Below are 26,205 nucleotides of genomic sequence, written 5' to 3'. Positions count from 1 at the left end.
GATATTATTGGGAACATTCATACAATGCGAGCCCTTCGTTCTGGATCGACGAGAAGCGATATTGTGCATGAATTCAAGTAATCATTGGCCAAGCAAAGGGCCCAAGAAGTTCGGTATAGAAGGTGGGTTCTGATAATTTCATTGTTTAAGCTGCAGGGAACAAACCAAAGTTTATATATCGGAAGGACTTTGATTTTGAGGCCGGTGGAAAAAATACATAAGTACATTCTGATGGTTGATGACAAGAATGTTGACAATTGAAATACTGCTGTTATCAGAACAAACGGGTTGCTTAGGAAGAAAGTCGAAGGAACACTCGAGTTGTTAACACAAACGCACCAATTTTGCTGTCGATTCCTGAAGAAAGTTGTGACTGGTGGGTTGTACAGTACATAAGGGATGTACCTGTTTAGCCGCGCGGCAAAAGCGCGTGTCCAGTGTACCCCGGTGACCCGCTGACCGAGCTGCACGGTCGGACAAAGAGTCCAGCTTCCTCTCCTCCATCCTGCTCATCGTGAACACAACAGAAATTCAACACCTGACATCACATCGGCAGTCTTCAGACATTTGAAGGCCCCATCCCACATTCATTCGCTCATCGCTCGAGAATCGCCTACTTCCCTCGAACGAAAACGATCCTTGAGGCCGCCAAGTTGACACCCCTCTTCGAATTATTGTTCCAAACCATTCAATACCTGAGACGAGCGCATTCACTTGAATTGCTATTGTTGCTAAACATAGTACCTCCTCATTACCACCTGTCGCTTTCAAAGGTACTGCGCCACATTTCTGTTTCTGCTTGCGCTTCGATTCGCATCGTCTCCGGTTCTCTTTGTCGTTCTTTATTCCATCTCCATCCACCCGGTGCCTCGTCGCATTCGCCTACGATGATTCATAATTTACCTGGCATGCCAAATAGGCTAACTTTTTCTCTACGTTCTTGCCAACGCTTCGCGAAGTTCAGCACGTTTAGGATCACATATTCATCAGCCTCGGCGTCTCGTTCAATCACCCCGGTTTCTCTCGACCGACGAAGAATCGTGACGGGAAATCAAAGAATATTCTCTTAGGAGTCAGCAGATCAATTGAACCCCAGCCACTTCCAGGTAGACGGAATCTGGCTCCGTCCTCGGCCTTACCGCTTTTCGCGGCAGGATGGCCGGTCCGTCGAACCCGTTCTCTGCGATCAAACGCGGAGATGCGGCCGCGGCCTCGAGAGGACGTGGGAGCGGGCGCGGACGCGGTGGATCTTCCCCCCCGCAAGCACCTCTTAAAGATACAAATGGAAGCGCTTCCCGTGGCGATGCCAAGTTTCGTGGTCGAGCGCGAGGGGACAGGGGTGCTCGTGGCAACGGCAGAGGAGGCCCTGGAGGAATCGTCCGATCTGTTAAAACGGAACCCCAACAAAGCAAGACACAGAATTCCTTCGGAGACAAGTCGAAAACCCACAAGAAAACATCCCACCCCGGTCAAGGAAGAGGAAAGTCCGGCACGCCCGACGGCAACATGGTAGACTCGAGCAGGGATCCTCGCAGGCGACATCAGTTTAAGCAGGCGAACGAGAAAGGCGCAACCGATGTAGCCATGCGGGATCCAGGGAGCTACACTGACCGTTACGAACAGGTCGGTCTTTCCTTAATCGTACCAATGCGCCGATTTGAGGGAGTGCACTGACCCATAAACCAAACAGCTCAAAGCCGACCGGGCCCAAGAAAGGAAAAATGCGATCGAAAGTGGGCAGATGGCAGACCCTTCCCAACCAACTTCTTTGACACAAGCGATCACACCCGTTGGGACATGCACGAGTATGTGTCCGGAGTTCGAACGAGTTGAACGCATCGTTCAAAAAATGGTTGACAAAAGCGAAAAGGTACTTTCCTGGACCGAGACGAACGGTTGACATCTCACGTGTGCTAACTCCGAAATAGTTTATGGACCCGAAAACCAACGAACTGCAGTACATGGAAACAATGATGCTCAAACGTTTTAGGAGATCCGCTGCAGGATACGACGAGCAGCTTCCGTCCGACATCCGGACCCCACATACACTGCTACAGAGCATGAACTACCTGACACGGCATGTTGTTGGTGGCCCGGAGCCTCTTGGACTGATCCATAAGTTCGTTTGGGATCGAACTCGATCCATCCGAAACGACTTCTCAGTACAGCAACTCACACAAGCAAACGATGTCAAGATCGCAGTCACTTGTCTCGAGAGGATTGCTCGTTTCCACATCTTATCACTCCATCTGCTTTCCAGTCCCGCCAATGAAGAACCTTTCGACCATCATCAAGAACGTGAACAGCTCAACAACACCATGTTGTCTCTCATGTACTACTATGACGACAACAGAGAGCGGATGTTCTTCCCAAACGAGGATGAGTTCCGAGCCTACTATATCATCTTCTCTATCCTTGACCAGCGACCCGACTTAGAGGCCCGTGTTCAGAGGTGGCCAATCGAGCTACGGCAGTCGCCTCGAGTCCAAGTCGCATTGGAGCTTCACGCAGCTGCCAGCAATACTTGGGAGCCCCAGGGGACCTTGGACGCCAAAAGGCCCAATGCGATAGCCCAGGGCTTCTATACCCGTTTCTTCAACCTTATCAGCTCCCCTGCAGTATCTTACCTGATGGGCTGCGTCGCCGAAATCTATTTCAATCATGTTCGCCAAACCGCCATTCAGTCAATATGGAGAGGATACTGTCGCCAGCCCGCTTCTCAACGGCATAAGAATGAGGAATGGACTGTAAGCGAGCTGACGGACGTTCTGTGCTTTGATGAAGAAGAACAGACGATGGAGTTCTGCCAAGAGCAGAGTTTGGAATTTGCGGAAAATGAGAATGGCGAGCTTTATCTCAACTGGGGAAACGGCCCTGATGATTCAGACGGTATGTTTAGATCTCGACAAAAGTCCCATCCTGGCTTCTTTGACCAAGTAGCCTAGCGGTGGCTGTCTCTATAACAACACAAGGCGAAGAATTATCGGCTTACATGTTTCTTTTATCGTGCCTCGACTACTTCGACTAACTGTCTAATTCACTAGCCTTCCAACCATCTTCAAGCCATTACTTTTCTGAAACTTACGTCGAGTCGAAACGAAGAGGTCGAACATTAGTTGCAGTCATTCTTGGTCTCAACATCAAGGAGGCCGCGATTTTGAACATGATCGATACGTCGTTGCTAGAAACACGGGCGCAAGCATTGGAGTATGGCGATTATCGTAATGAAGAGTCCTTATTTGTGAGCGACGATGATAACGATTCGATTTATCCACACGAAGCTGCCCTTAGATCAGGCGCTCGCCTCGATTCGCCAACGTCTGCCTCCAGCCTCCAGAAAAATTTCGACGAACTTTTGGAACCGTCTGCAGGTGGCGGGACGAGCACCTTAACCAACCAAGCGAATAGCTCACATCCAGCATCACCATTTTCTGCTCCGTTCGCGCAAGGGAACACTCCCCCGACATTCAACTCCCCAGAATTTGTTATCTTCCCTCCGCAGTCCGGCCGCGGGATTCGTGCAGAACCATCGCCAGTATTCGGAGGACATGCGGACATCCAATCCTCAAGTGAACCTTCTGCCTCTCGTCCATTAGACAACACCGGCAAGACACCTGTATCATCTCCGGCAGCACCTCTTTTTGAAAACAAACTTCTGCAACAGGTCAATACAGTTGAACCTGATCTGTCATCCCACAATCTCACCCTCTCTGCTTCGGAATCGAACAATAGCTCTGGGTTGACTGCAGGCCAGTCTTCCAGTTTTTTAATTGGAGCCAAACCATCGTCAATCTCCTGGGGTTCCAATACCCCTTTCACTTTTCCCAGTCAGACCAGCGACGCTGGTGATACCGGGAGCAACCAGCCGCTGCAAAGCACCCCTTCGGAACCCTCACAAAACAATTTCTTCAAGCCACCGGCAATCCCAGACGGATCCAAACCCACATTCACTTTTCCCAGCCAGACGAGCGACTCTGGTACTGGCAGGGACGACCAGCAGCCTCAAAATGTGCCCCCGAGACCCTCCCAAGTCAACATCTTTGAGTCATCGGTCCCCTCCGGAGCCGCTAAACCTACGTTCACTTTCCCCAGCCAGACCAGTGTCTCTGGTGATACCAGCACTGCTCAACAGTCTCAAGATGCATTGTCAAAACGATCACAAATCAGTTTCTCTCAACCACCGACACTTTCCGGGGGAGTCAAGCCCACTTTCGCTTTTCCTAGCCAGACGAGCAACGCTAGTAACACCAGCGACGCCCTGCAACCTCAAAATGTGGCACCAAAACCTTTACAAATTAATATCTCCGAGCCTCCTCCAACCACTTCAAACCCATTTGCTCCAAAGAAGCCTGATGGTGTGTATCTCGAACAAGAACTTTCTCAATTGACATGCTAAAGACATTGCAGATACCCCGAAGTTTTCATTCGCTCCGCCAACAACCAATTTTCCCAATGCTGCTCTATCAAAACACGCCGGCCACCCTCAATCCAATATTGGGCCAACAATTAATGGAGGAGTTAACGCGTTGCCCGCCGCCCAGCACCAGGCCTCTCCTCGCGCCGATGAAACATCTCAATCGCGACAAACTACAATAACGGAGAGCTCCTTTGCATCTGCAACATCACAGGCATCTACGAATGGAGAGTTCCCGAATGGACATCAATCTTACCCACCGGCACCAGCCGCCAGCCATGATTCTAGTGGTATGTCTGCATTAGCCTTCTCGCTATATTGCCATTATAAAAGACTTGTTGACTAACTTCACATTATCCTACCTAGCAACCGAAGCAAATAACCAGGCACCTGTATGGTTATCCTCGCTGAGAGAAGCAGCCGAGAAACGGCGAACGTCATCCGGTCGTAAGAGAGTCTATAATGCTGAAGAGGAGACAATGGACACTGGGACAAAACCTCCTAAAGTGTCAAAGCCTGAGCTGCCGCCCCCACCTAAAAGGTCACTGGCTCAGGCATCTGTCAAGCCTTTGCCAACGCTCCCCATTCTGGAACAGATCGAGAAACTAGTTGCCCGACGACCTTCGGCAGACCTTCAACTTGAGCCCCCGAGGCGCAATCAAGTTGATGAAGATGAAATGCTGTTGTCTGCCGCACGCATTGCTGCCGAGTCTCTTCGCGGTGGACCTCGCCTTTCAGATAGCTTTTCCACGTACTCTGAACCACAACGGTCTTTCAGTCCTCGGAGCAGCCTGAACTCCCCGTTTTCGCTTTCACGGAGTCAGTCTCCTCAGTCATCATTCCAAGTCAACGGATACGATGTAGCCTTGGCTCCTGAAACGGACCATGGACTGGGACGTTCGATGTCTCGCACCGAGCAAAGAATTCGGGCCACCGGGGGCAGGGGCTTGGCTTACAAACCACTGGATTTCACCCCGAAGAAGCAGCGAAAGACCGAATAGAAACCTATGTCCAAGGGCAATAATGGCCGATGGATTGGCCATAAAGCAGCCGGTGTGGGATTGACGGCATGTACATTGCATTGCATCACGGCGTTTTGAGAGGATCTTATGTTTGTCTGTTTAGCCAAGTTCACAATTTGCTTGGTCAGTTAGATGCCATTATATCCTGAAGACATTATCATGCATGGCGCTGGCACACATTGCTTTTTTGTCTATCTTTTGGATGTTAGCTAAATATCATATGACATTTACACCACACCCCCCATTGAAATGACTGCCTGTTCAGTGTTCATCCCGTTTCTCCTCCGTAGAAGCCTGAGGCAAGTAGAGCGAAGTGCTGTTACCTAAGCCGCATGTCCGTCACCTGATCTGGTGCACTTCCAGCCAATTATAATTCACGGCGTCATATCCATGAAACCAACTTCTATCATCCCCACGACGACCATCCCCCAAGATTCTCACGCGCACAACCCCTGTGAACACACACACCCTCCACAACAGCCACAATTAATTTCTCACAGCACTTAAAGGTCCTTCCTATTGGACTTGCCCCAGCACGTTTCCTCCCGACTGTAATCCGACCAGTTCCTATTCGCCGCGGTACTTATACACTCAATAGGCAACGCCGGGAAATGAAAATAGCCACTTTACAATTCGCCCCGAAACTGGGCGACGTCGAGGGTAATATCCGACGTGCCAATGAACTACTCCAGCATGGCAAACTGCTCGAATCAAGGGGCCTCGCGACGGGGATTGATGTCTTGAAGCCAGATATCCTGGTATTGCCCGAGTTAGCACTGACGGGTGAGTTCAATAGTTTCGTTTTTGCTTCTTCTTTGTCCGGCATTTTCTTGACTGAACATCTGCTAGGGTATAACTTCCCTTCATTGGAGGCTATCAAGCCGTATCTGGAACCTACGGGAACGGGCCCGTCTGCCAACTGGGCACGAGACGTCGCTAAACGCTATCAGTGTAAGGTGTGCGTGGGGTATCCGGAACTCGAAACGGCGTCGACAAACTCAGATGGCGCGAGCAGCGAGCAGGAGAAGTGTTATAATTCTCTGCTGTTGGTCGACGAGACCGGAGAAGTAGTCGCGAACTACCGTAAGACGTTCTTGTATTATACGGACGAGACGTGGGCGGAAGAAGGCGACGCGGCGCGCAGCTTTCAGGAGTTGAGTTTCGCGAGCCCCGACCGCGGTGCTACGGCCTCCAAGGTGGCGACATCGTTTGGCATCTGCATGGACATCAATCCCTACCAGTTCAAGGCGCCGTTCACAGCCTGGGAGTTCGCGAATCGGGTGCTCGACTCAAAGACTCAGCTGGTCGTGCTGTCGATGGCATGGCTTACCCTGCTAAGTCGGGAGGAGCTGGACATGCTGGCCGACAAACCGGATCTAGACACCTTTAATTACTGGATACAGCGATTCATTCCCCTGATCCGACGGAGAATGAACCACAACTCGGACATCGACTGTGCCGGTGCAGTTGACTCCGATCAAGATAAACGGATCATTCTGGTTTTCGCCAATCGAGCCGGGGAGGAAGAGGGGGCCGAAGGGGCCAATCTGGCTCGATACGCGGGCACCAGCGCCATCATCGCCGTCAACCAACGCGCGCAGCCTCTTTCGTCAGAGGAGAAAGCTAGTACGGGGGCGGAAAACACTCCGAATGGACCCGAAGAGGACGGGACAAAGGAAGAGACACCGCCGCTGGACGTGAAGATACATTGCTGGAATCTGATGGGTGCGGCAAGCGAGGGGATTTGCTTCGCAGACACCCAAGAGGATCCTAGGATGATTTTTGAGTTGGTGAAGAGGGGCGGTTGAATGTTGTTACCGCCATGCTAAACCTATGCATTATAGACCTTCTGCCTCTGTCCCCCCTCTCTTCTCGTTGGGTAGTCAGATCATGCGTTATGTATACATAGAGGGGATGACAGAAGACGGCAATGGTATGACGCATGCAGCTCCAGGGTTGATCGCCGTTGTAGGATCTGCTCGACGAGATCGTGCGTGTGGAGTCCACGAGAATCTACAATGTTTGTTTACAGGTTTGATCGAGATATGGGAAGTTGAGGGCAGGGAAACAGACCCCCGTAGTATGCCCGACAGGTGTTGTGACATTTCCTTTTTCTATTCTATTCTGCCCTTTGCTTCTTCTACAGTTCTAATGGTGACAGACACTCCCAAGAGCGAGAAGCAGGAGTTGCCACATCCAGTAGCGATGCGGCGGGTCACTTGACGTCCCTCTGGCGGTGCCTCCCATGTGACAGCTGCATTCTAGATTTCCTCCCCGGGCATTTTTAATGGAAAAGAAGGTCGTGAGAAGCAATCCTGCGTCTCCTCTTATCGTCGTTATCGCATGACCCCAAGGATGATCGCCGATCCATCAGATGGACTGCTTCTCATAGGCAGCCGTGAAGAAGAGACTCGGGATGATCTCCCATTCCCCACAGATCGCAACCCTCCATCCACCTTGCCATCGTCGAAGGGGACAGAGGGTTTGCTATGTCGGAGATTGAGGGCCGGTGTACAGTACATGTGACACCGGGTCAGCTGAAGTGCTGTGACATTCATTCCCCTGCTTGGGGGCAGTGAAGAGGACGACCACTTTTTGAGTAGCTGATCGAGATGTGCAGGCATCGAATCCTGAGGCGGGGGGAGAAGGGAAGAGGGGGTTTCAACAAGAAAGGAGGCACCTTTTTGCCGCTATCTGAGACAACTAGTGGCACGACATTCTTGAAAATCTAAAAAAGAACTGAGCTATGGAAAGCACAAAGGAAAAAAGAAAAAGATACGACAAGCCGGCGCGGCAGTGCTTTTTTCACCACCCCCCTACACTTTGCCCAACCTACCAACCATTCCCCGTTCCCACACTCTGTCTCGCCCTTGTGAGCAACAGGGAAGCAAGCCGTATGGATGGGACGGTTAGGGAACACCACTGGCAACGACGGTCCTTCCCCAGGATAGACTAGCAGAGGGATCGACCGGTACTATTCACGACGGGACATGGACCGTGCTACCCAGCAGGAACCCAAGGAGGGTCGGCCCGACCGGGATTGAGCAGCATTTTCGAATTGGGACGGGTGCTTGTGTTCCAATGATGGGGATTCTGCAGGACGAGGCAATCCGGATCATTGGCTCTGAGAGGGAGAGAGCAAGCAGGACTAAGTTCTTCTAACTTCTACTACAGTCGAACGGACCACCGTCGGAACCTTCCAAGGCTCCCAGGCTCCCACTCCAAGGGCAGGCAGGCACCACGTGATCCCCGGGTCAATGGTCCCTCCGAGTGCCGGGCAGCGACTGAGGGCGGCCAGCCAATCAGGGAACCGGAGAGTACCCTTGGCAGAGGAGGGGGCACGGGACTGCAGCACATGACATGACGGACCTCCAGAAGGAGGGCGGCAGGAAAGACAGACGAGTGGTTGATAAGCGGTGCAGAGGCGAGTATTTTTTCTTATTATGGGAGTTATCCTTTCAATCTCCTTTGTGGGAATCAACCGATAATTCGAGATCGATATCCAGATTGTTCCGTTCTTCACCGTGATCAGGTGACCCGCAAAGTGCGCGACGGGAGCGTGTGGCGCACCGCAGACCGGCCGGGCGCCTCCTCTTCTCAGACCGGGACCACGTGAGTTCCCTCTCTACTCGACTCGCGCTCTCTACTCTACTTCCCCGAGGGTATCCCTTCTTTCCAGTGTATTATCGCCCTCGTCCTTTTGCTTGTGCTGAAAGCCGGCCTGCTCATCGCTGCTGAATTGCTGCTCTTCATTCTCCCCCATTTCTTTCGCGTGGAATTCTCGTTCTTCGTCTCTCCCGATCGAAACTCGCCATTCTTCCATCTTGTTGTTTCCCGTGGCAGGTGACTTGCTGTCAGGTGATAGACTGCCCATCCCAAGGTACAGTAAGAGCCCTTCTCCTTCTCTCTCTTCCCCCTTCGACTTTCCTTGCTGCGACGGCGCCCGCTGCTTTCCCCCTCCACTTTCGCGTCAGCACATCTCAGTCTTGTCACTCGTGATGTTCCTGCACACGCCGTCAGTCTGCCGTCCGCCGTCATCCGGCCGTGAGGGGGCTCGTTCACGATGCTACTATTCGAGGGGCGCGCTTCACGCCGGTCGCAAAACCGCCAGGACGCGTATTTGATGTCGCCTCGGGGCTCATCAACATGCTGAGCGATCTCTCTTTCTATTGCTACCCTATTTTCCGACTTTTCACGGGGTTCCTGTAGCCGTATCTCACGGCGTTTCGTTGGCTGGCGCCGCTGGGTCGATCTCTGAAAAACCGCATGATGTTGTGGTGCGGAGATGAGCGCGTCAGCCCAACGCGTCCCCGAACACTCACCACCTCCCCGTTATCGATGTCCATCGATGTTCACGTAAACCAGGGGACAGTGACTGTTGTTATCCTCACGTTACTAGTTCTCACGCTTGAGCTGTTCATTTATTTTGTTTATTTTTTTTTTTCTGTTGTTTCCTGAATTGCCACGAACACTGCTTATCTTTACCTCGCGTTCTGTCCCGAGAATCGAGGTCGAGCTTCGAAGACAAAGACACTGATAAGTCACACTTTATAGGGGCCCTGGGCGATCGCTTGCTTGAAATCTCAGGATTTCACTTATCACTTACACCGCGGGGTCGTGCCTCATTAATCGGGTAGGCCGACCGTCGTGAACTGACCCGACGATTAACGCCGTACTAACGACCGTCACTCATCTCAGGAGACCGACTCACAGTTGCCTACATGATGTCGGACCCGTCCCTCGGTGGCTCGGACGGCAATGTGCCTAACAAGCGGAAGCGCGACAGCACTGATAGCACCGGACCCGATGCTCAGCGGTTGAACCGTTCTTCCAACGGCAGCAACGGCAGCATCCCCGGTCCCGATGCGCAGGCCAACTTCGCTCATAGCTCGCTTGGCTCCTACGATCACCATGGCCTGCCCAACGCTGCCTCGGAACTCAATATCGACCAGCAGATCTTGCAGCACGTCGGCCCCCAGAACGGCATCTCGGATGACAACGCTCTGACCGCGAAAGCTGCGCTGGCCGCCCACACTCCTCAAAACAAATACCCTCCTCCCCCCGACACGCCCTTCGACAACAACCTTACCCACGGGCTGACTTTCGGCGATGATATGGGTCAGGCTATTGGATCCACCCACGGCCACAACTCCACCGCCGCCGCCGTGTATGCCGCGCGCGAAGCCCAGAGCATGAATCAGAAACCCTCGGTGGGTTCTCCGGAGTGGCACCAGATTCGCAAAAACAACCACAAAGAAGGTACGGTAGTCCAACACCCACCGTAGCATCTGACTGTCTGCTAACCCGGCCATTTACAGTGGAACGAAGACGTCGTGAGGCAATTAACGAGGGTATCAATCAGATTGCTCGCTTAGTCCCAAATTGTGACAAGAACAAGGGTGCCATCTTGCAGCGTGCCATCGAGTACATCTGCCAGCTGCACGATGAGAAGAAGGCCATGAGCGAGAGATGGGAACAGAACAACATGACCACCAGTCATGCAATCAATGAGATCAGCTCGCAAAATTCGAAGCTGAAGGTTGAAGTCAACCGCCGTGGCGACATCGCCACCAAGTGGCTGCAACGCTGCCGCGATGCCGGCCTGGATTTCGATGACTACGAGGAATCAAAGGAGCTCGAACCCCTTGAGGTAGATCAGGGCCAAGTCTAATGACTGGTTCGTATGACATTTGTTTACATTGTTCTCCTCTCTTTGCGGTGTGTCTTCCGCTTTACGGTCTTACATGCGCTACGACTTGTTCATCTCGGGAGGTTGAGACTTATTCTCTTGTCTCGATTTCTCCCTTTCCTCCTCCCTTCCAACCTCTCCCTCGACCAGATTTCGTTTGATCGTGCTGCGATGCCACCTTGATTATCACTTGATGTTTTATTTGTGCAAGGCACGGGGTTCGATTCGTGCCGGTATGATCTCATACATGTTCCTGTGGTGGGTCACATTAATCCTTTTTCCATCTCCTTTATCTTTTAGCCTGGGGTCGGTTTTCTGTTCTCTGTCTCTTTTTAACCCCCACTATTCATTCTGATTCTGTGTGTACGTTATCTATTATCTTTCCTTTTTCTCTGTTTCCTTTCACGGATGGGCTGGCGAAACTACGGCTGGGTGTGATTAATCCGGAGGCTAAAGCCTGCGATATCGCGGCGCGTTATCGGGAATGCAAGTTAAATTCGAATTATTTGCCTGTATGGAGTAGTCGTAGATCTATTTCTGTGGGCTCGATACCAATGGTTGTAAGATGTTCCATCATCCAGGTTAGAGTACCCGCCAGAGTAGGACTGGATCGTGATATTCAATTTTATGTCTTGATCGACATGATATAGATAAGGTAAAAAGTAAAAAGTAAGTATATACAAGAAGGATCAAAGTAGTAGTAATAAAGAAGGCCCATCAAGAAACGCGCTTCATCAAGCGCAAAAAGCCACATCATCGGCATATCGAACATGAGAAGCGGGACAATGCAACCGCTCAGAGAATGCAAGTAATGGTAAAAAAAAAAAAAGAGAAGGTAGAAAATCAAAAGTCCGAAAGAAGAAGGGGAGAAAAAAAAGAGGAAGTGAAACATCGAACCGCGCAGGGACCATGCAATGTACCCACAGACTCTCACACAATATAGTATGGTATGAACCCACTTGTCTCATCTCATCTCATCTCATCTCACTGACGTCGAATGTCGAATGTCAATCCTCGAATATCGATATCTTCAGAGAGAAAGAGAAAGAGATGCGAAGCACAACTCAAGAGAATCAAAAGTTACCACTAGCCTCCTTCTCAACCCCCGACTGACAACCCACATTCTTAACAGTAACCACACCCCCAGACTTAGCCGTGACCTTGACATCAACACTCTCGGTCCCAAAGCCACTCTCATTCTCGAAGAAGTTGTAGTCACTCCGGGTAGTCGCCTGCCAGGTACTGCCGCCGTCGGTGCTAACCTCCAGCTTCTCGACGGGCTCGTTGGAGTTGACGACCTGCATGGAGAACCAGTAGGCGGAGGTACCTTCCTTGTTCTTCAAGGTGATGGGGGAGTCGATGCCGCAGGGCACGAAGGACCAGGAGATGGGGATGATGCCTTCGGAGGTGGCGGCGAGCTCGGAGAAGGCGGTCTCAAAGAGGTCGAGGTGGTTGGATTCGCATTCGGGGCATTTGTCGACGATCTGAATGTCAATTGTTAGAGGGGGGTTTTGTGTCAGGTGTCAACAGGGAGGGGAGGAGGGAGTGTGTACCATGGCCTTGACGCTGTTTCCGTCAGGTCCCTTGACCGACACGCAGGCGCCGCAGGAGGCGGCGTCGTCCCAGCGGGCTTGCGAGAGGGCCGTGCCGAAGAGGCTGCTGGGGATGGTGTACCCGCTGAAGGAGCACGCTCCGCCGGACACGTTGCCGCCGTAGAAGGTGGCTTTGCCGGAGTTGGTGGCACCAGAGGTGCCGGATGAGGAAGAGGAGGAGCTAGAGCCAGCATTGGAGTTCGAGTTCGAGTTGGAGTTGGAGTTGGAAGAAGAGGAAGCGGCCGTGGTAACGGCAGGCTTAGCAGCTTGGGTCTTAGCAGCCTGGGTTGTGGTAGGGACAGCAACGACCGGAACCTCAGCTTCGGTGGTGGAAGGAGCAGGGGCAGCAGCAGGGGGCTCAGACGAGACAGCAACAACCGTGGGCTGCTGCTGGACGGAGCTGGATGTAGTAGAGGGCTCTGCAGCGACAGTGGTCTCGACGGGAGCAGCCTCGGCCTCGGAGGTAACAGGGGCCTCCGTGGCGACGGGAGCAGGCATTTCCACCAAGGTCTGGTAGGTCTGCTGGATGGGAGTTTGCGTGGTGCTGACCGTCGTCTCCGAGGTCGAGGTGGTCGAAGTCGAAGAAGAGACCGCCGTAGTCAGCTCAGCGGACGAAGTCGACGTAGGAGCGACCTCCGCGGTGACGGTGATGTAGTAGACACTGGGCGAGTAGCCGGGAGGACACTGGCCGTTGTCCTTGTGGTGGAAAACAGGGCTGGCCGAGCCAAGGGCAGCAAGGCCCAGAGAGACAATAGACTGGTACTTCATGGTGGACTATGTAGAGAATGGATAGTAGTCTGCTGTAGAAAAGAAGGAATGAATCTGCGAGTAGCTGAATCAAAAAGATTGGACGTGCAACCAGCACAAGAATCGAAGTAATGAATGGACACCTGGATATCAAATCCCGGACGAACAGATCTGCTGTTCCAGACAATGAGTGTAAGGAGAGACGAAGGACAGAAAAACCCAAGATCCGGAACGAGCAGGGAGGATATATGAGCAAACCGAATTCGATCGTTGCCTTCGGTGGCCACCGGACTAGACACGAACCGCCTGACGCCCGCAATATAAAAGCAAATGAACCATCCAAGAAAACAGGGCCACTAGTGCCATGGTTTTAATGAATCGTAAGCCCTAATCGTAGAGCGGTGGCCACTGGTTTGGGCTCTATCGCCGACTAGCGAAATGAGACGTTTATCTGAAACGCCGGACGTGGATCAAGACGGTCAAAGGCCACCACGCACACCGCAAATTTCGTTCACATTGCCCCATCTTTGCTGGCGCGGGATCTCGATAACTGGGTCGTCCGATGGCTTCCGCAGGCTTAGCTATGAGCGTTGGGAAATTAAACTACAGAATCCTGGACCCACTGCGAGCAATCAGATCCTGCGACGGAAATGAAGCCAGCGCCAGTCGGGTCAGGGACCCCTGGAATTGTCTTGGAATGAAGACAAATCGCTCATTTGCGCTCATGAAAGGGGAGACTGATCACTCGAGGTTTGAGAGCGATCGATCATGTATGTACAGTACAATGTCTAGGACCTAGACCAATGCGGCGTTTCATCATGCGTTTTGTAGGCTGAATAAAATGAACAATCGTCGTCACGTAGAATTCAACGATGATTTGGTGCGCTTGCCGCAGCGCCTCTTTAACTCTAGGCTGTTTTTCGTCTATTGAGGTCTGAATTAAATATGTATAATCGTGCGTGGCGCTAAATCACCGAAGCCAATCGGAGTCGAATCCATCGGCCTTCGAGCCAAATCGTTCAAGTATAAAACATAATCAAGAGCTGCATGTCCTTCCAAATCGCCCTTTATTTGGAATCCCACATAATTTCGTTCAACCGCAGAAGAGCGTCTGCGCTGGCTTTCTTCGCAAACATGAAATCTTCCCGGTTCTCTGCGCCTCTGGGTCCTAGCAGGTAATCAGAGAAGGAGAGATCAATGAGGACCTTGAGTTCCTCATAGGTAAACGGTTCCCCATTTCCTGCGGCCAACGCTTTGTCGCCCTTTGCCGCAAAGTACTCCTTTTCGTCCTTGGCATAGTCCAGGGCCTTTTCGGCGCCTTCCAAGAACCAGTCAAGGAACTTGGCACTGCGCGGAAGCGCCACACTCTCGTCCTGGGCGGCCAATTCTTGGTCGGAGACGTTTTCATTCTCGGCCAGCTCGACAGTCGGCGCGATGATGACATTCTTCAAGTTTTGCTGCAAGACAAGAACATCGAGTTGCAGCCGCAGAGCCCCGTTCTCATTCATGGCACCGATAAGGGGTGTTCGCGACACAAAGGTTTGGTCGATGAACCGGGCCAGACCTGATGTGATGAACCAACGCTCAGAGGACCCCAAGTAGGTGGAGATGTTTGTATCAAACGCAATCAGATCATTGTTTAGTTCAAGCACTGTGGGCGATGCAGCCGTTGGCTGGTTCTTCACAATATGCCACCAGTCGGTCGTGGTGTTGGGTGAAGGAGTCACTGGTTCAGAGTTGCGAGTACTCGGAGGATTGGGCCCGGCCATTGTTCGGGTCAGCATGTGAATGACACCGCATCGAATGTCAATATGTAGGGCAAAGAGAGCAGTCAGGGAGAGATCCCGCAGAGACTCGAGGGTTGTATCGAATGCAGTCGCCGTCTCGGTGTTGAGGGGGAGGTAAACAGGTTGGGAGACGCTATCTCGTCTTGGTTTCATCGCACCGACCAAAGTCCACCGGCGGTTCCCAGGGCCTCTCTCAGTTTGTGACTTTTGCGACTCAGGGCTAGGCTGAGTAATTTGACGCAACTTTCCGAGATGACTTGCAAGCCATTGCTGGTTTACTGTCAGTCAATCATATACTAGGAAAGTAGGAGGAACACCAACCATGCTATTGTACAGAAGTGACAGAGCGGCCACTGTCTTGGGGTCGGAAACAATATCGTACGGTTCTAATGGCACATCGTTTGTGCGCTTGAGGAGAATATTCGTTTCCTAAGAAGGTTAATTGAATTCCGTGGACTGGTTCCCATATAGGTGTAAATTACCTTGTCGATAAGTGCCGGCTTTTCGTCATTTTGTGCTTGCCACAATCCACTGACCAAGTCGCGCAGTTCACCGGAATCAGCAAACTGAGCTGCCGCCTTGAGTCGAGCGCCTTGGTTGTTCCGAGAAGTGACCTTTGTAACGATGGCTTTACCACTATTGTCAGAAAACTGCCATAACACATCAAGGGTACAGACTGTTCACCTTTGTACCACCCACAGCACTTGTCGTAGAAGGTTACTATCTGGGTGATGAGTAGTTGGGAGAATGCCTGGTCATGAGGAATGCTCGACAGCATTTTACTGAACTCTCTAATGATAGACATGAATTGGACCGTTCCCTAGAATGCCGATGCGTTAGCCAATGCCGGCTGTGAAGGGAGGCTGATATCAATCTTACCTTGAACAGCGGCCGTGGGGAAACTGCCGACCAGTGGGAATCTTCGGTGAATGCGTCTGGCGCAATGTAGCTGAGGGTACACAGATCGGTCACAGTCTCATCCAACTGGGGAAGGAAAACATTGACAAGGAAGTCGTCCAGAAATGAGGTCAACGTGCTCATAGCGATATCCGACTCCACAGGAACGATTTCTTTCAACCGCTGGATGAATGAAAGCGAGGGTGGAAGAAGGAGACTCATGTTGAACACGCTCGGCTCCAAAAGAATCTTATGGCCGGTGCCCGAATTTCCTTGCTTGGAGTCGGACGCATTCTCTGCAGAGGATTTCTGTCTTGATTTGGACACCAGTCCAGGAACCGATGCTCGAAGGATTTCGTCCAGCTCATCCTGCTCGGCCTGGATTTCCGTCGTCCGATCGGCCTCTGACAATTTAAACATTTTCTGGAACCGGTTAGCAATGCATATACCTCAATTAAGGTCCCAAAAAGCGATTACTTTGTTCTTGTCTCTGATGCCTGAGTAGAATTGGCGCCTGGCCTCGGACTCTTCAGCTCCTTGTCGCAATGACACCCCGTCTGTGGCCAAATAGTCGTGCATTATAGATCGGATCTGCTCGCAATATATCAGTCAAAGGTTGTCACCATGCCTACTTCAGCGCTTGTCAACTTACCTCGCTCTGATAGAGCTTCCACAACTCTTTGAAACCACCCACGAGAGAGCTACTTTTAGGGATTCCCTCACGTTCCACGATAGCCGCAATGACGTCGTGAACAACGCGGTGACCCTCGGCAATGGCCTCAAATTTGGCATACAAGGCCCACAGGTATTCGGATAAGACGTGTCCACGTTTCTCGATGACCTCGGTGGGCAAGGCGGCCTTGTTGTCCTGAGATGCGAAACCTCGAGTCGGGTTCGGGTAGCGTGCATCAATTTCAGCATTCGTTTTGTCAACCACCGAGAAAAGCTCAACTGGGAGTCGCTGTTCAATTCGGTCGACAGCGATATCCAGATGGCCCATCTTGTTGAGTGCCTCTACCAGTAGCTGGATATAATAAAAGGTGTCGGCTTCTGGATTTCGCGAAGCATCCTCGATCATGGGCGTCGTGGCATCCAGCTTGGCAAGGAACCCATGGACGGGTCTCTCCCAGGTAGTCGTTCCAGTCAAACTGGCCGGAGTTCCACCATTATTTTCTCCTTCTGCCGTAGGCTGCTTCCATCGACCTGAGCAATAGGGAGACTTGAGATACAGATGGTCGTGTAATTCCTCTACCAGGATGTCGGTGATTGAACTTTCCTGGTTGGTGAAATAGGCCCGAATATCCGCTAGAGCGCCGATGTTGTCCAAATCCGAACGGCGGAGTAGCCGAAACGCATTGTGAAGTACTTCGACCGCAGCAAGGAACCGCTTATCCGATATCAATGATTCTAACTTCTCTGGGAGGGACTGGATTTCCTGGATCTGGCTGAAAAGCTGGATGATGTCGTCGTACTTTTGGGATGATGTCGCTAACCCTTTCAGCTCGGGTTTTGTCGATAGTAGCCCGCCTTTTGCCTGCTCTAGCGCATTCTTCAGATTCCGGACCCGGCCTTGTGAACTTTGTATACTCGATTGGATCTTGTGGTAAGTACCGATGGAACTGTTGAATCCTTGGTGGTGCTCTGTCAAGGCATCTCTATCAGTATTAGGCGACAACAGAGGTGCAACAGCGATAACGAACCATTGACAACGGATTTCAAGGTCTGCTGGATCTGGTCGTGCATATTCAGGAAGTCCGGTTCGCGATCGGCCTTCCCTAACGTGCTTGTGTCCATCAGTTGCAAAGCCACTTGCGCCGGTACGCAATCATCGGAGGCCACGAATGCCCATTCGCTATGGATCGACTGTAGAACGCCTGCAGCAGACACGGAATGATCAGCAATTGAAAGAGAAGAATGCCGGTCAGATCGCAGGGAGCCAAACCGTCAGTAGCATGAGCCCCTGCCGCTGAATTGCTCAAATCTCGGTCCCTCCCCCTCTCCCTCTCCCCGCTACTACTGCTGTTGGCCAGCCAGCTAGCCTCTCCTTGTGACCGACCATCGCGCGAAGTCTGCAACCTCCTCTCGGAATCGGCTTCTCGGTCTCGTGTGCGGGAGCGCGACGAGGACGAATATTCGCGCTCTCGTTCCCATCGATCGCGGCGTCGGTCGGGCGAATGAGACGGGGGCAAAGGGGGCTGTTGCGAAGCCTCGGGATAGAAGCCGCCGTAGCCACCGGGGCGACGGTCTCGTCCTCCTCCACTTCCGTAGCCGTTTACCCCCAGGTTGCTATTGCTGCTGCCGCTGCCGTATCCTCCATCGGGGCGATCGTACCGGCTGGAATCGGAGTAACCGTATCCGTTGGCGTAACCGTTTCTGCCACTCATACCAGATCGCTGATGCCGGCCGATATTATGCGAAAGGGATCAAATCTAGATGCGAAGGCTTCCGGAGGGAAGGGGAATGGCGGGGGGCTCGATGATAGAAGGCCGGCTTGGGTCGGGTCGCGAAATCTATTTTCGGTGTTCAGGCGCTGGCGCAATGAGATCAGGAAGGAGAGGATGCGACCATGATCGTCCTCAGGGGCAAGTAGAGCAGGTAGTAAGTACGAATGGCTCGACAGCAACCGAGGGCCGTATGGGGTAGAAAGTAGAAAGAGAAAGGAGCAATCATCGACGGGGTGGAAGGCGGCTCGCACTTCTCCACACAAGCAACCAGCCACGTTCCGCAATGCACCACAGGGAAGTCTAGTAGGGCCGGGAGGGACCATCATCGATAGTATCTTTTAATTTAGCACAAAGAAATACACATTATGTATGCTAGATTGCATGAACTTCTATTGCAAGTATTGAATTTAAAAAGGCTCGTCCGGTCCTGGCCCAAGCAGGTTCTAGACTGCAAATGATACTACGGATGTAACTATGCAACATGGCACCTTCTACCAAGGCAGCACTTATTTCGAAATGGGCTTCGTCTCTCGCTCGAGCCACTTGCGGGTGTACTCATCGTTCTCAAAGAAGTGATGCGTCTTATCCCAGATCTCGGTGTGATAGTCATTGACCCATTTGATCTCGGAGTCGCTAAGAAGAGAGGGCTCAATCAGGTTGCGACCGATGGGAGTCATGGTGACATGCTCGAAGCCCAGCCAAGGGCGATCGCCGAAGTTATGCGTCGTCTTGACTTCACGAGCCATGATGACATCTGTAGACAAACCCGAGTTAGACGATTCGAATTGCGAAGGGCAAGGAAGGGTGCTTACTCTCGATACGAATACCAAACTTGCCGTCCTCGTAAAATCCGGGTTCTATACAAGTTAGCAGGTGTCTATCTGTCATCCAATTCACTGGACCTCACCATCCGAAATGACATTTCCAGGAGCAATCGGAACTTCCGTGTACTGAACGCGACTGCCGACACCCATGGGGCCCTCGTGAACATTCTACAGGTACAATTAGCGGGCGACGAGACCACATAGATGACGTTGAATACTCACCAAGTAGGAGCCAATTCCGTGACCGGTTCCGTGCAGGTAATCAAGCCCCTCTTTCCACAGGTGCTGTCTCGCCAGAACATCTAGCGCAAACCCACTAGTGCCTTTAGGGAAGACGGCAGAATCCAGTGCGATCATGCCCTTCAAGACCAAGGTGAAAGCTTTTTTCTCGACCTCGGAAGGCTGTCCGAAATGGAATGTTCGCGTCACGTCCGTTGTGCCATCAAGATATTGAGCACCCGAGTCACAGAGATAGATGGCTTTCGGATCAATAATGGCGCAGCTTCCCTTCTCGGGCTTGTAGTGGATGACAGCACCGTTGGGGCCCGTGGACGAGATGGTGTCGAAGGAAAGGCCCGCGAAAAGTTCATGCTTAGATCGGATCTGCTCCAACTTGTCGGCGGCATCCACTTCATCAAGAGTGGTCTTCTTGTTGACCAATTCGTTCTCGAGCCAAGCGAAATACTCGGTCAGCGCAGCACCATCCCGGATGTGGCACGCTCGCATACCCGCGAGTTCAACGTCGTTTTTGATAGCCTTAGCATCGCCAATTGGGCTACGGGCCTCCTCGACGTGGTCTTCACCTCCCAGACTGAGACTCAGGGCCCAAGAAGCTTTGTTGGAGAGAAGGAATTTCGCGGGCTGCGTTTCTTGCTTGCGCGCCTCGCTGATTGCCTTGACATCAGCGAAGATGGAGTCGTACGGTTTGATAGCGACATCTTGACCGAGGTGAGCTTTGACCTCGGGGGTCAATTTATCCTCGTCGACGTAAAGATCGACGGTTGTAGGCGTGACGATGGCGTATGAAAAGAAGACGGGGTTGTAGGGGATGCTGTCAGTTATCCGGTCAGCAAAAAATAGGAGAGAAACACGGCGGCCGAAGAGGAACTTACTCGGTGCCGCGCAGGTTAAACAACCAGGCAATTTCATCGAGCATAGCTATCATTTGCCTTGTTAGTCACCGAACCATGGACAGAGGGATCGGGACACAGTACAAATCACAAAACCGGCATATTTCTTGGTCTCTAGCTCCTTGCGCAGATCACCGATCTTCTCCTGGAAGCTCTTTCCCGCATACTTCTCCGGGTGGACCTTGACTAGCTCCCTTGGGGCCGCAGGTCGGTCCTTACCCCAAACTAGATCAACCAGGTTCTGCTGAACGCCCACCAGCGTCGAGCCGTTCTTCTTGAGGGTCTCGGTAAGGCTGCGAGCACCGGCTATAGGACATTAGTTGTCTGGCTCTCGGGGCTTTCACATGAGAGAAAGTTGTGTTTACTTACACGGGGTGAACAAAGCTGGGTCAACGCCGACGACCTTACCGCCCTCAGCTTGCTCAGTAGTCCTAGATAAGACTCAGCTTGTCTCCTTCAGATGACCTAGGTTTCTCCGTTGCGTACCATTCCTGCCACGTCGGAACACCTTCGACGCCCCGTTTCAGGAGCTCCCAGTTGCTGTCCAGCTGCTTCGCGGCCTGATTGAAGTATCGGCCGTCGGTCGACAGGGCAGCCTTGGTCTGAGAAACAATGGCAGTACCCGCGGAACCGGAGAAACCGGAGATGAATTCTGCAAAAAAAAATTTGAGTTATAACGGTGACTGCGGACAGTTTCATTGGAATCGCGGCATCAAAAAGGCGTAATAACCAAGGGCGACATTCTAACCTCGACGACCGTCACATGGGGCGATATACTCCGACTGGTGGCTATCTTCCGAAGGAACAACTTTTGGGGAAGGAAAAATGGTTAGAACCAAATCGCAACGGCATGGGGGAAGAGGGGAGGATATGATGTCATACTGTATACATCGACCTGGTGCTCCTGCATCAACTGTCTCAGTTTGGCCAGGCGTTCGGAAGTGTTGACGGTCTCCATGTCGACGGAGTAGCGCGGAACGGAGGTGGAAAAGAACCTAGAGCGGGCGAAAGACAATTGGCGAACCGATCGGAAGGTTGACGACCAGCAAAGGCGAATTGGAGGGTGGGAAAGGAGCATCGACAGGCGAGTTGGACCAGGGAGGGGATGCGGGTGTCCGATGAATGATCTCCCGATGAGGCCTTGCAAGCACAAGCCTCCTAGAGATGTTACACAAAGGAGGGGAAAACGAAAGGAAGAAAGGAAAACGGTGGACAAAGCCCGCAACTAGCAAATGGAACCAGAGCTAATTATATGCAGATTTGCACAAGGGAGAGAGAAAGAGGCCGAGTGCAGGGTTGAGGTGGCAGACGTGAGAGACTCAACCAACAAGATATGACGGGATGGGAGCTTTGGGCAGACGGTCGGTTAGTTACAGTACCGTACAGAGATGGTATTCACGGCAGACATCCCAGCATTTATTCACAGATACAAGGTATGGCTAATACCGTGACTGACCCGTGACCCGCACGGGATTCCGTCACTTCTTGGCAGTCTGCATTCAACTGACTCTGTAGAGTAGTATTTAGTTCATATTATTTATTCTTATCGTCATGCCGTCTCCCCTCCAGGTCAGTCTCAACTACACGGGAATTGCTTGACTGTTAACCACCTAGACAGAATAGCAAGAGTATGGTGATTGAACATAAAATGGCCAGGATTCCCCCCCCTTCTTTGCCAGACCTGGTCTGACTAGTGCCCAAAAGTCGCCAAGTCAAAACTACCTCTTCTTCCTCTCACGGATGACTTCCATCTGTGTTTCTCCCAAAACTTCCCCTCCATCCCACCTTCTCACCGCCTTACCCTTCCGTGATAGCGCTATCAACACGTGACACCCCTTTACCCGTGCCGCCGGCCCAACTATACATCCTTTTCTGATCCCTGCGGCATTGCGGCCTCAATGGACGTCCCTGGCCAAGGCTCACAAGTGCAGCCTCTCCTTGATGAGGCCAAGACAGTAGGCTACCCCCTTCACCTTCGTTCTCTCAGTTTTAGCTTCCAGAGTCTCTAAATCCTCTTCCAGCTTGTCTCCCAACTCTACAATCCGGTCAACACTGGCAACCCTGCCAAGATCAAGGCCATCCAAGAACAACTGCAGACCCTTCAAAGGAGTCCGCAGGCATGGCTGATTGCCAACTATCTCCTCAGTGATCAAAGCACAGACCTGAGGTTCTTTGGCGCTTTGACATTTACTGTCAAGATCAATCAGGACTGGTATGACCCTTCGTGATCTACAAATCTTAAAAGCATGCTAATGGATTACTTGCAGGCAACAGCTCAGTGAAAATGAGATCCAGGAGGTCCTGGCCCGTCTCATTGACCATTTTGTCTTTCTGGTCAACGGAGGAGAGCAGGCTTTGGTGATCCGCAAGCTGGCTTCCAGCTTAGCCACGATCTTTCTAAAGCCTAAAGCCCCGTGGACTCGTGCAATTAAGAGTCTAGCGGCCTCTCTGGCAAATGGAAAGTACGTCCCGGAGCAACAGTGCCAGTCTTTCGACTTGCAAAATGCGATCCTTCCGGCGATGCCCGAAAGATACGTGGCCAGCCTGCTTTCTTTCTGCAATATCCTGGGCGAAGAAATCAACAGGTCCTCGGAGTCTCGCAAACCCGAAGACGCCGACCGTATTTCTCAGAATGTGGAAGACGCGTTCGCTCTGGTGAACTTTGTTCTTTACAATATCCTGCAGCAGCGGGCTTCTGGTAATACTATTCCCGAAGGTCCCGGAACGGAGACTATCAATTCATACCACGTAAGTTCGCGGACCCCTTTTTGGTCTTCTGCATTCATTACTCTTCTCTATCATTTCTTAAACTTCTTTTCTGCCTCGAAACGTATCTAACTTTGCATCATAGTCATGGATGTCCGTCCGAAGTGCATTCCCCTCGCGCGACGCTGTATCCACGTCGCAGCCTGACACCACAACCAATTATGTTATCCAGACCTTGAATATCCCCAGTCTTTCCAAATCTGCAGGGCAGGTCCTGGTTGAAATCCTAGATTGGCGGGACAACACATTCAAACCAGACCATCTCGAGTCAATCCTGGAATATCTCGTCAGCGACACCGGTAGCAAGCACGTGATGGGGCTCCTCGACGCCGATTATGATGAGGAGAACATGACGTATCTAGAGCTCCTACTGGCCTATGCATCACTGAAGCAGCGGGATTTGCTAACGAAGACTCTTGATCGACAGCATGCGCGACTGCTGGAATTGCTGCATACCGCGTTCAGGGCTTCCGGATTCGCAGCAATCGAAGATATGGCGAGCCCGTTGTTGGTAGAATGGTGGACAGAAGTTGCAGACGACCTCCAGGAAATCATGCTGGAAGCAGAAGATCAGTCCGCATTCGCATTCGCCAAACAAAACCTAGCTCGCGCTGCCACGAACTGCTTCGCCAAGCTGCACTGGCCGGATTTGTTTCTCCTGCGAGAATGGTCCGATGATGATCGCGCCGAATTTGCGTCTTTTCGCCGTGACGTCTGCGATTTTCTTCTGGCCATCTATCCCATGCTAGGTGTTGAGTTGGTCCAGGTGTTCCAGGAGCGCGCCACGCAGTCGCTTGAACAGAAGAAATGGACCACCTTCGAGGCGGCCATCTTCTGCATTGCCCAGCTTTGCGAGGCGGTTGATGAAAATCAGCATGCGGATCAGTGTCTGAATACGATTTTCTTCAGCGATGAATTCGCTCGGTTGTGCGAGAGCAACGAGCTGGAGGTGCCGGACAAGGCCCGCCAAACCCTGGTGGACATGTTTGGAAAATACCGGTCGTACTTTGAACGGACCCACGCCTTGCTCCCCCGGGTATTGACATTCCTGTTCGCTTCGCTCGAGGTGTCTACGTGCGCCTCGGCCGCATCCCGGTCCATCTCCTACCTCTGCAAATCCTGCCGTAATGCTCTTACCTTTGAGCTGCCCGCGTTCATGGCCCAATTTGAACAGTTCCGCATGAAACCCACCGCCACGACCTCCACCATGGAGAAGGTGTTGGAGGGAATAGCAGCGATAGTACAGACCCTACCGTCCGACGAAGAGAAAACCCACATCCTCGAAGGCATTCTAAAACATTTCCACGAACAGGCGATGCTAGCACGGGATCAAGCCGCGCGCGGCCTCGTCGATCCCGCCCGCTACCTGGCTCACATGGTGCTTCGGTGCGTGGCCAGTATTGGCAGAGGCCTCCGAACGGAAAACGAAATCGCCCTAGACGGCGGCCCCGGCGAAGACAGCAACCCCTACCCACCCACATTTTGGAATGCCGGCAATGGCGCTGCCTCGCAGAACCTAATCATGCAATGCATGCAACTCCTCGTGACCGACTTCCCCCTGGACGTGGCCATCATCGAAGCGGCCTGCGACATCCTCAAGGCCGGTTACACCGAGCGAACGGGTCCGTACGTCTTCCCACCAATGGTGACAGTCAACTTTGTCAAGAGCATCCCTTTCGGCAGCGCCGGCACGGACATGGTGATGGGCACGGCCTCGGCGTTCCTCGCCTCCCACGGCGCGCACCCCGAGCACGTTCGCGAGGAGACGGTGGCGCTGATCGTGCACGTCTACGGCTCGTTCTGCTGGATGCATGAAAAGCCGGAGTTTTATGACCCCGAGGTGGCCAACAGCGGCATGGACTTCCTGACCCGCCTGCTCCCCCGGTACCATCCCTACCTGTTCGCGCTGACCAGCACGCCCCCGGAGCCCAGTGCCGCCGATGCCGACGGGCAACTGCAGCGACCGCCAGTGCTCCAGGCCATCTTGAACTTCACGCTTCTGTCATTGCAGGGCACGGATCCACTCCCCCTACGGTCGGCGTCTCAGTTCTGGGTCAGCACCATCAATCTCCCTACGGAAGTCGAGTCCGTGCAGGTAGCCATCCGCGACAGTCTTCCCGCGCTATGTCGCATTCTCATCGTGCAGGTAGCCGGGCGGTGCGCGCGGTCCGATCTCGACCATCTGTGCGAAGTGCTGCGCCGAGTGATTTTCAAACATCAGGGCCACGCGCGCCCACATCTGGCGACGGCATTGTCCGAGTTGCCCGACACCGGCGCGGCTAAGAGCGAGGCGGAAGTGGCTACTGTTCGTCAGGAGAGACAGCGCTTCCTTGCGTCGCTGATCGCCGCTCGAGGCGCCAAGTCGCAAACGGCCCAGCTGACCCGGACTTTTTGGATGAAGAGTCGGGGAACGGGGTTCGACTATGTCAGGTAGAGGTATCGAAAACATGTAAGAGATTTGGTTTAAGAGGACATGAATATGAATAAGTTGCCAGAAGGCCAAAAAAAAAAAAAAAAGGAACAACCCAGATCAGAGAACAAAAGAGAAAGCGAAAATACAAATCCAAAACCCAACAAAAAGAACAGAAAAGACCAAGTCAACCTGACTTATCCGTCCAAAGTGAGGCTCGGAGGACGCGGACCCGAAGCTGAAGTAGCGCAAAGACACAAGTTTGGCTATAAGATGACGCTCACCCACCGAGTCTGAAGTCTGAAGTCTGAAGTCAGGACCCAACACACCCAGACAAGACAAGACATGCAAAGACTAAAATCCATGCCTAATGACGAGATCAACCTCCCCCTTACCGCCCAGCGACGCACAATGAAGCGAATGCCACTTGTGATGATTGTTGTTCGACGCCAAGTGGAGCGAACAACAAGCCTTCACCAGCCA

At 52.4% G+C, this 26,205-nt stretch overlaps 7 protein-coding genes across 7 annotated transcripts; 4 read left to right on the top strand and 3 right to left on the bottom strand.

Annotated features, from left to right (window-relative positions):
- Positions 1-1,155: 1,155 nt before the first annotated feature.
- Positions 1,156-5,415, top strand: SAC3 (putative leucine permease transcriptional regulator (SAC3); the record flags this gene model as incomplete). Its single annotated transcript, XM_046092521.1, has 6 exons — positions 1,156-1,623; positions 1,691-1,870; positions 1,929-2,889; positions 3,045-4,355; positions 4,408-4,704; positions 4,781-5,415. The coding sequence occupies 6 exons, from the start codon at positions 1,156-1,158 to the stop codon at positions 5,413-5,415; spliced, it is 3,852 nt and encodes a 1,283-aa protein (XP_045948499.1).
- Positions 5,416-6,047: 632 nt separating this feature from the next.
- Positions 6,048-7,244, top strand: LDX57_010774 (putative protein N-terminal asparagine amidohydrolase; the record flags this gene model as incomplete). Its single annotated transcript, XM_046092520.1, has 2 exons — positions 6,048-6,219; positions 6,286-7,244. The coding sequence occupies 2 exons, from the start codon at positions 6,048-6,050 to the stop codon at positions 7,242-7,244; spliced, it is 1,131 nt and encodes a 376-aa protein (XP_045948498.1).
- A 2,913-nt stretch (positions 7,245-10,157) lies between these two features.
- Positions 10,158-11,107, top strand: CBF1 (putative HLH DNA binding protein (Penr2); the record flags this gene model as incomplete). The annotated part of the gene is made up of 2 exons (XM_046092519.1): positions 10,158-10,695; positions 10,755-11,107. 2 exons carry the CDS (start codon positions 10,158-10,160, stop codon positions 11,105-11,107), a joined length of 891 nt encoding a protein of 296 aa, XP_045948497.1.
- A 1,091-nt stretch (positions 11,108-12,198) lies between these two features.
- Positions 12,199-13,485, bottom strand: LDX57_010772 (putative extracellular cellulase CelA/allergen Asp F7-like; the record flags this gene model as incomplete). The annotated part of the gene is made up of 2 exons (XM_046092518.1): positions 12,199-12,609; positions 12,679-13,485. The coding sequence occupies 2 exons, from the start codon at positions 13,483-13,485 to the stop codon at positions 12,199-12,201; spliced, it is 1,218 nt and encodes a 405-aa protein (XP_045948496.1).
- Positions 13,486-14,531: 1,046 nt separating this feature from the next.
- SEC8 (exocyst subunit SEC8) lies at positions 14,532-18,532 on the bottom strand (the record flags this gene model as incomplete). The annotated part of the gene is made up of 9 exons (XM_046092517.1): positions 14,532-15,521; positions 15,573-15,680; positions 15,734-15,879; positions 15,936-16,071; positions 16,131-16,571; positions 16,626-16,739; positions 16,801-17,789; positions 17,849-18,022; positions 18,091-18,532. 9 exons carry the CDS (start codon positions 18,530-18,532, stop codon positions 14,532-14,534), a joined length of 3,540 nt encoding a protein of 1,179 aa, XP_045948495.1.
- Positions 18,533-18,811: 279 nt separating this feature from the next.
- On the bottom strand, positions 18,812-21,859 carry ampp (aminopeptidase P). Its single transcript, XM_046092516.1, has 10 exons — positions 21,429-21,859; positions 21,295-21,354; positions 21,033-21,198; positions 20,916-20,977; positions 20,631-20,852; positions 20,529-20,574; positions 19,639-20,467; positions 19,500-19,584; positions 19,405-19,449; positions 18,812-19,346 (listed from the first exon to the last, which is right to left on the bottom strand). Exons 1-10 carry the CDS (start codon positions 21,622-21,624, stop codon positions 19,099-19,101), a joined length of 1,959 nt encoding a protein of 652 aa, XP_045948494.1. The 5' UTR covers positions 21,625-21,859; the 3' UTR covers positions 18,812-19,098.
- Positions 21,860-22,444: 585 nt separating this feature from the next.
- Positions 22,445-25,746, top strand: PDR6 (putative importin 13; the record flags this gene model as incomplete). The annotated part of the gene is made up of 4 exons (XM_046092515.1): positions 22,445-22,501; positions 22,568-22,758; positions 22,814-23,294; positions 23,398-25,746. 4 exons carry the CDS (start codon positions 22,445-22,447, stop codon positions 25,744-25,746), a joined length of 3,078 nt encoding a protein of 1,025 aa, XP_045948493.1.
- Between the last annotated feature and the right edge of the window lie 459 nt (positions 25,747-26,205).

Source organism: Aspergillus melleus (assembly GCF_016097325.1).
Source record: "Aspergillus melleus strain CBS 546.65 chromosome Unknown contig6, whole genome shotgun sequence".
NCBI lineage: Eukaryota > Fungi > Ascomycota > Eurotiomycetes > Eurotiales > Aspergillaceae > Aspergillus > Aspergillus melleus.
The sequence above is the reverse complement of the archived record's forward strand: the minus strand, read 5'-3'. Positions and strand labels throughout refer to the sequence as shown.

What these genes read in the sequence shown, in the direction of transcription:
- ampp (XM_046092516.1), bottom strand. Translation starts at nt 21,624, where the DNA reads ATGCTCCTTTCCCACCCTCCAATTCGCCTTTGCTGGTCGTCAACCTTC. An exon ending in CCCATGTGACGGTCGTCGAG is followed by an intron (nt 21,199 to 21,294) that starts GTTAGAATGTCG and finishes TTTTTTTTGCAG; the next exon opens with AATTCATCTCCGGTTTCTCC. An exon ending in GTTCCGACGTGGCAGGAATG is followed by an intron (nt 20,978 to 21,032) that starts GTACGCAACGGA and finishes AGTCTTATCTAG; the next exon opens with GACTACTGAGCAAGCTGAGG.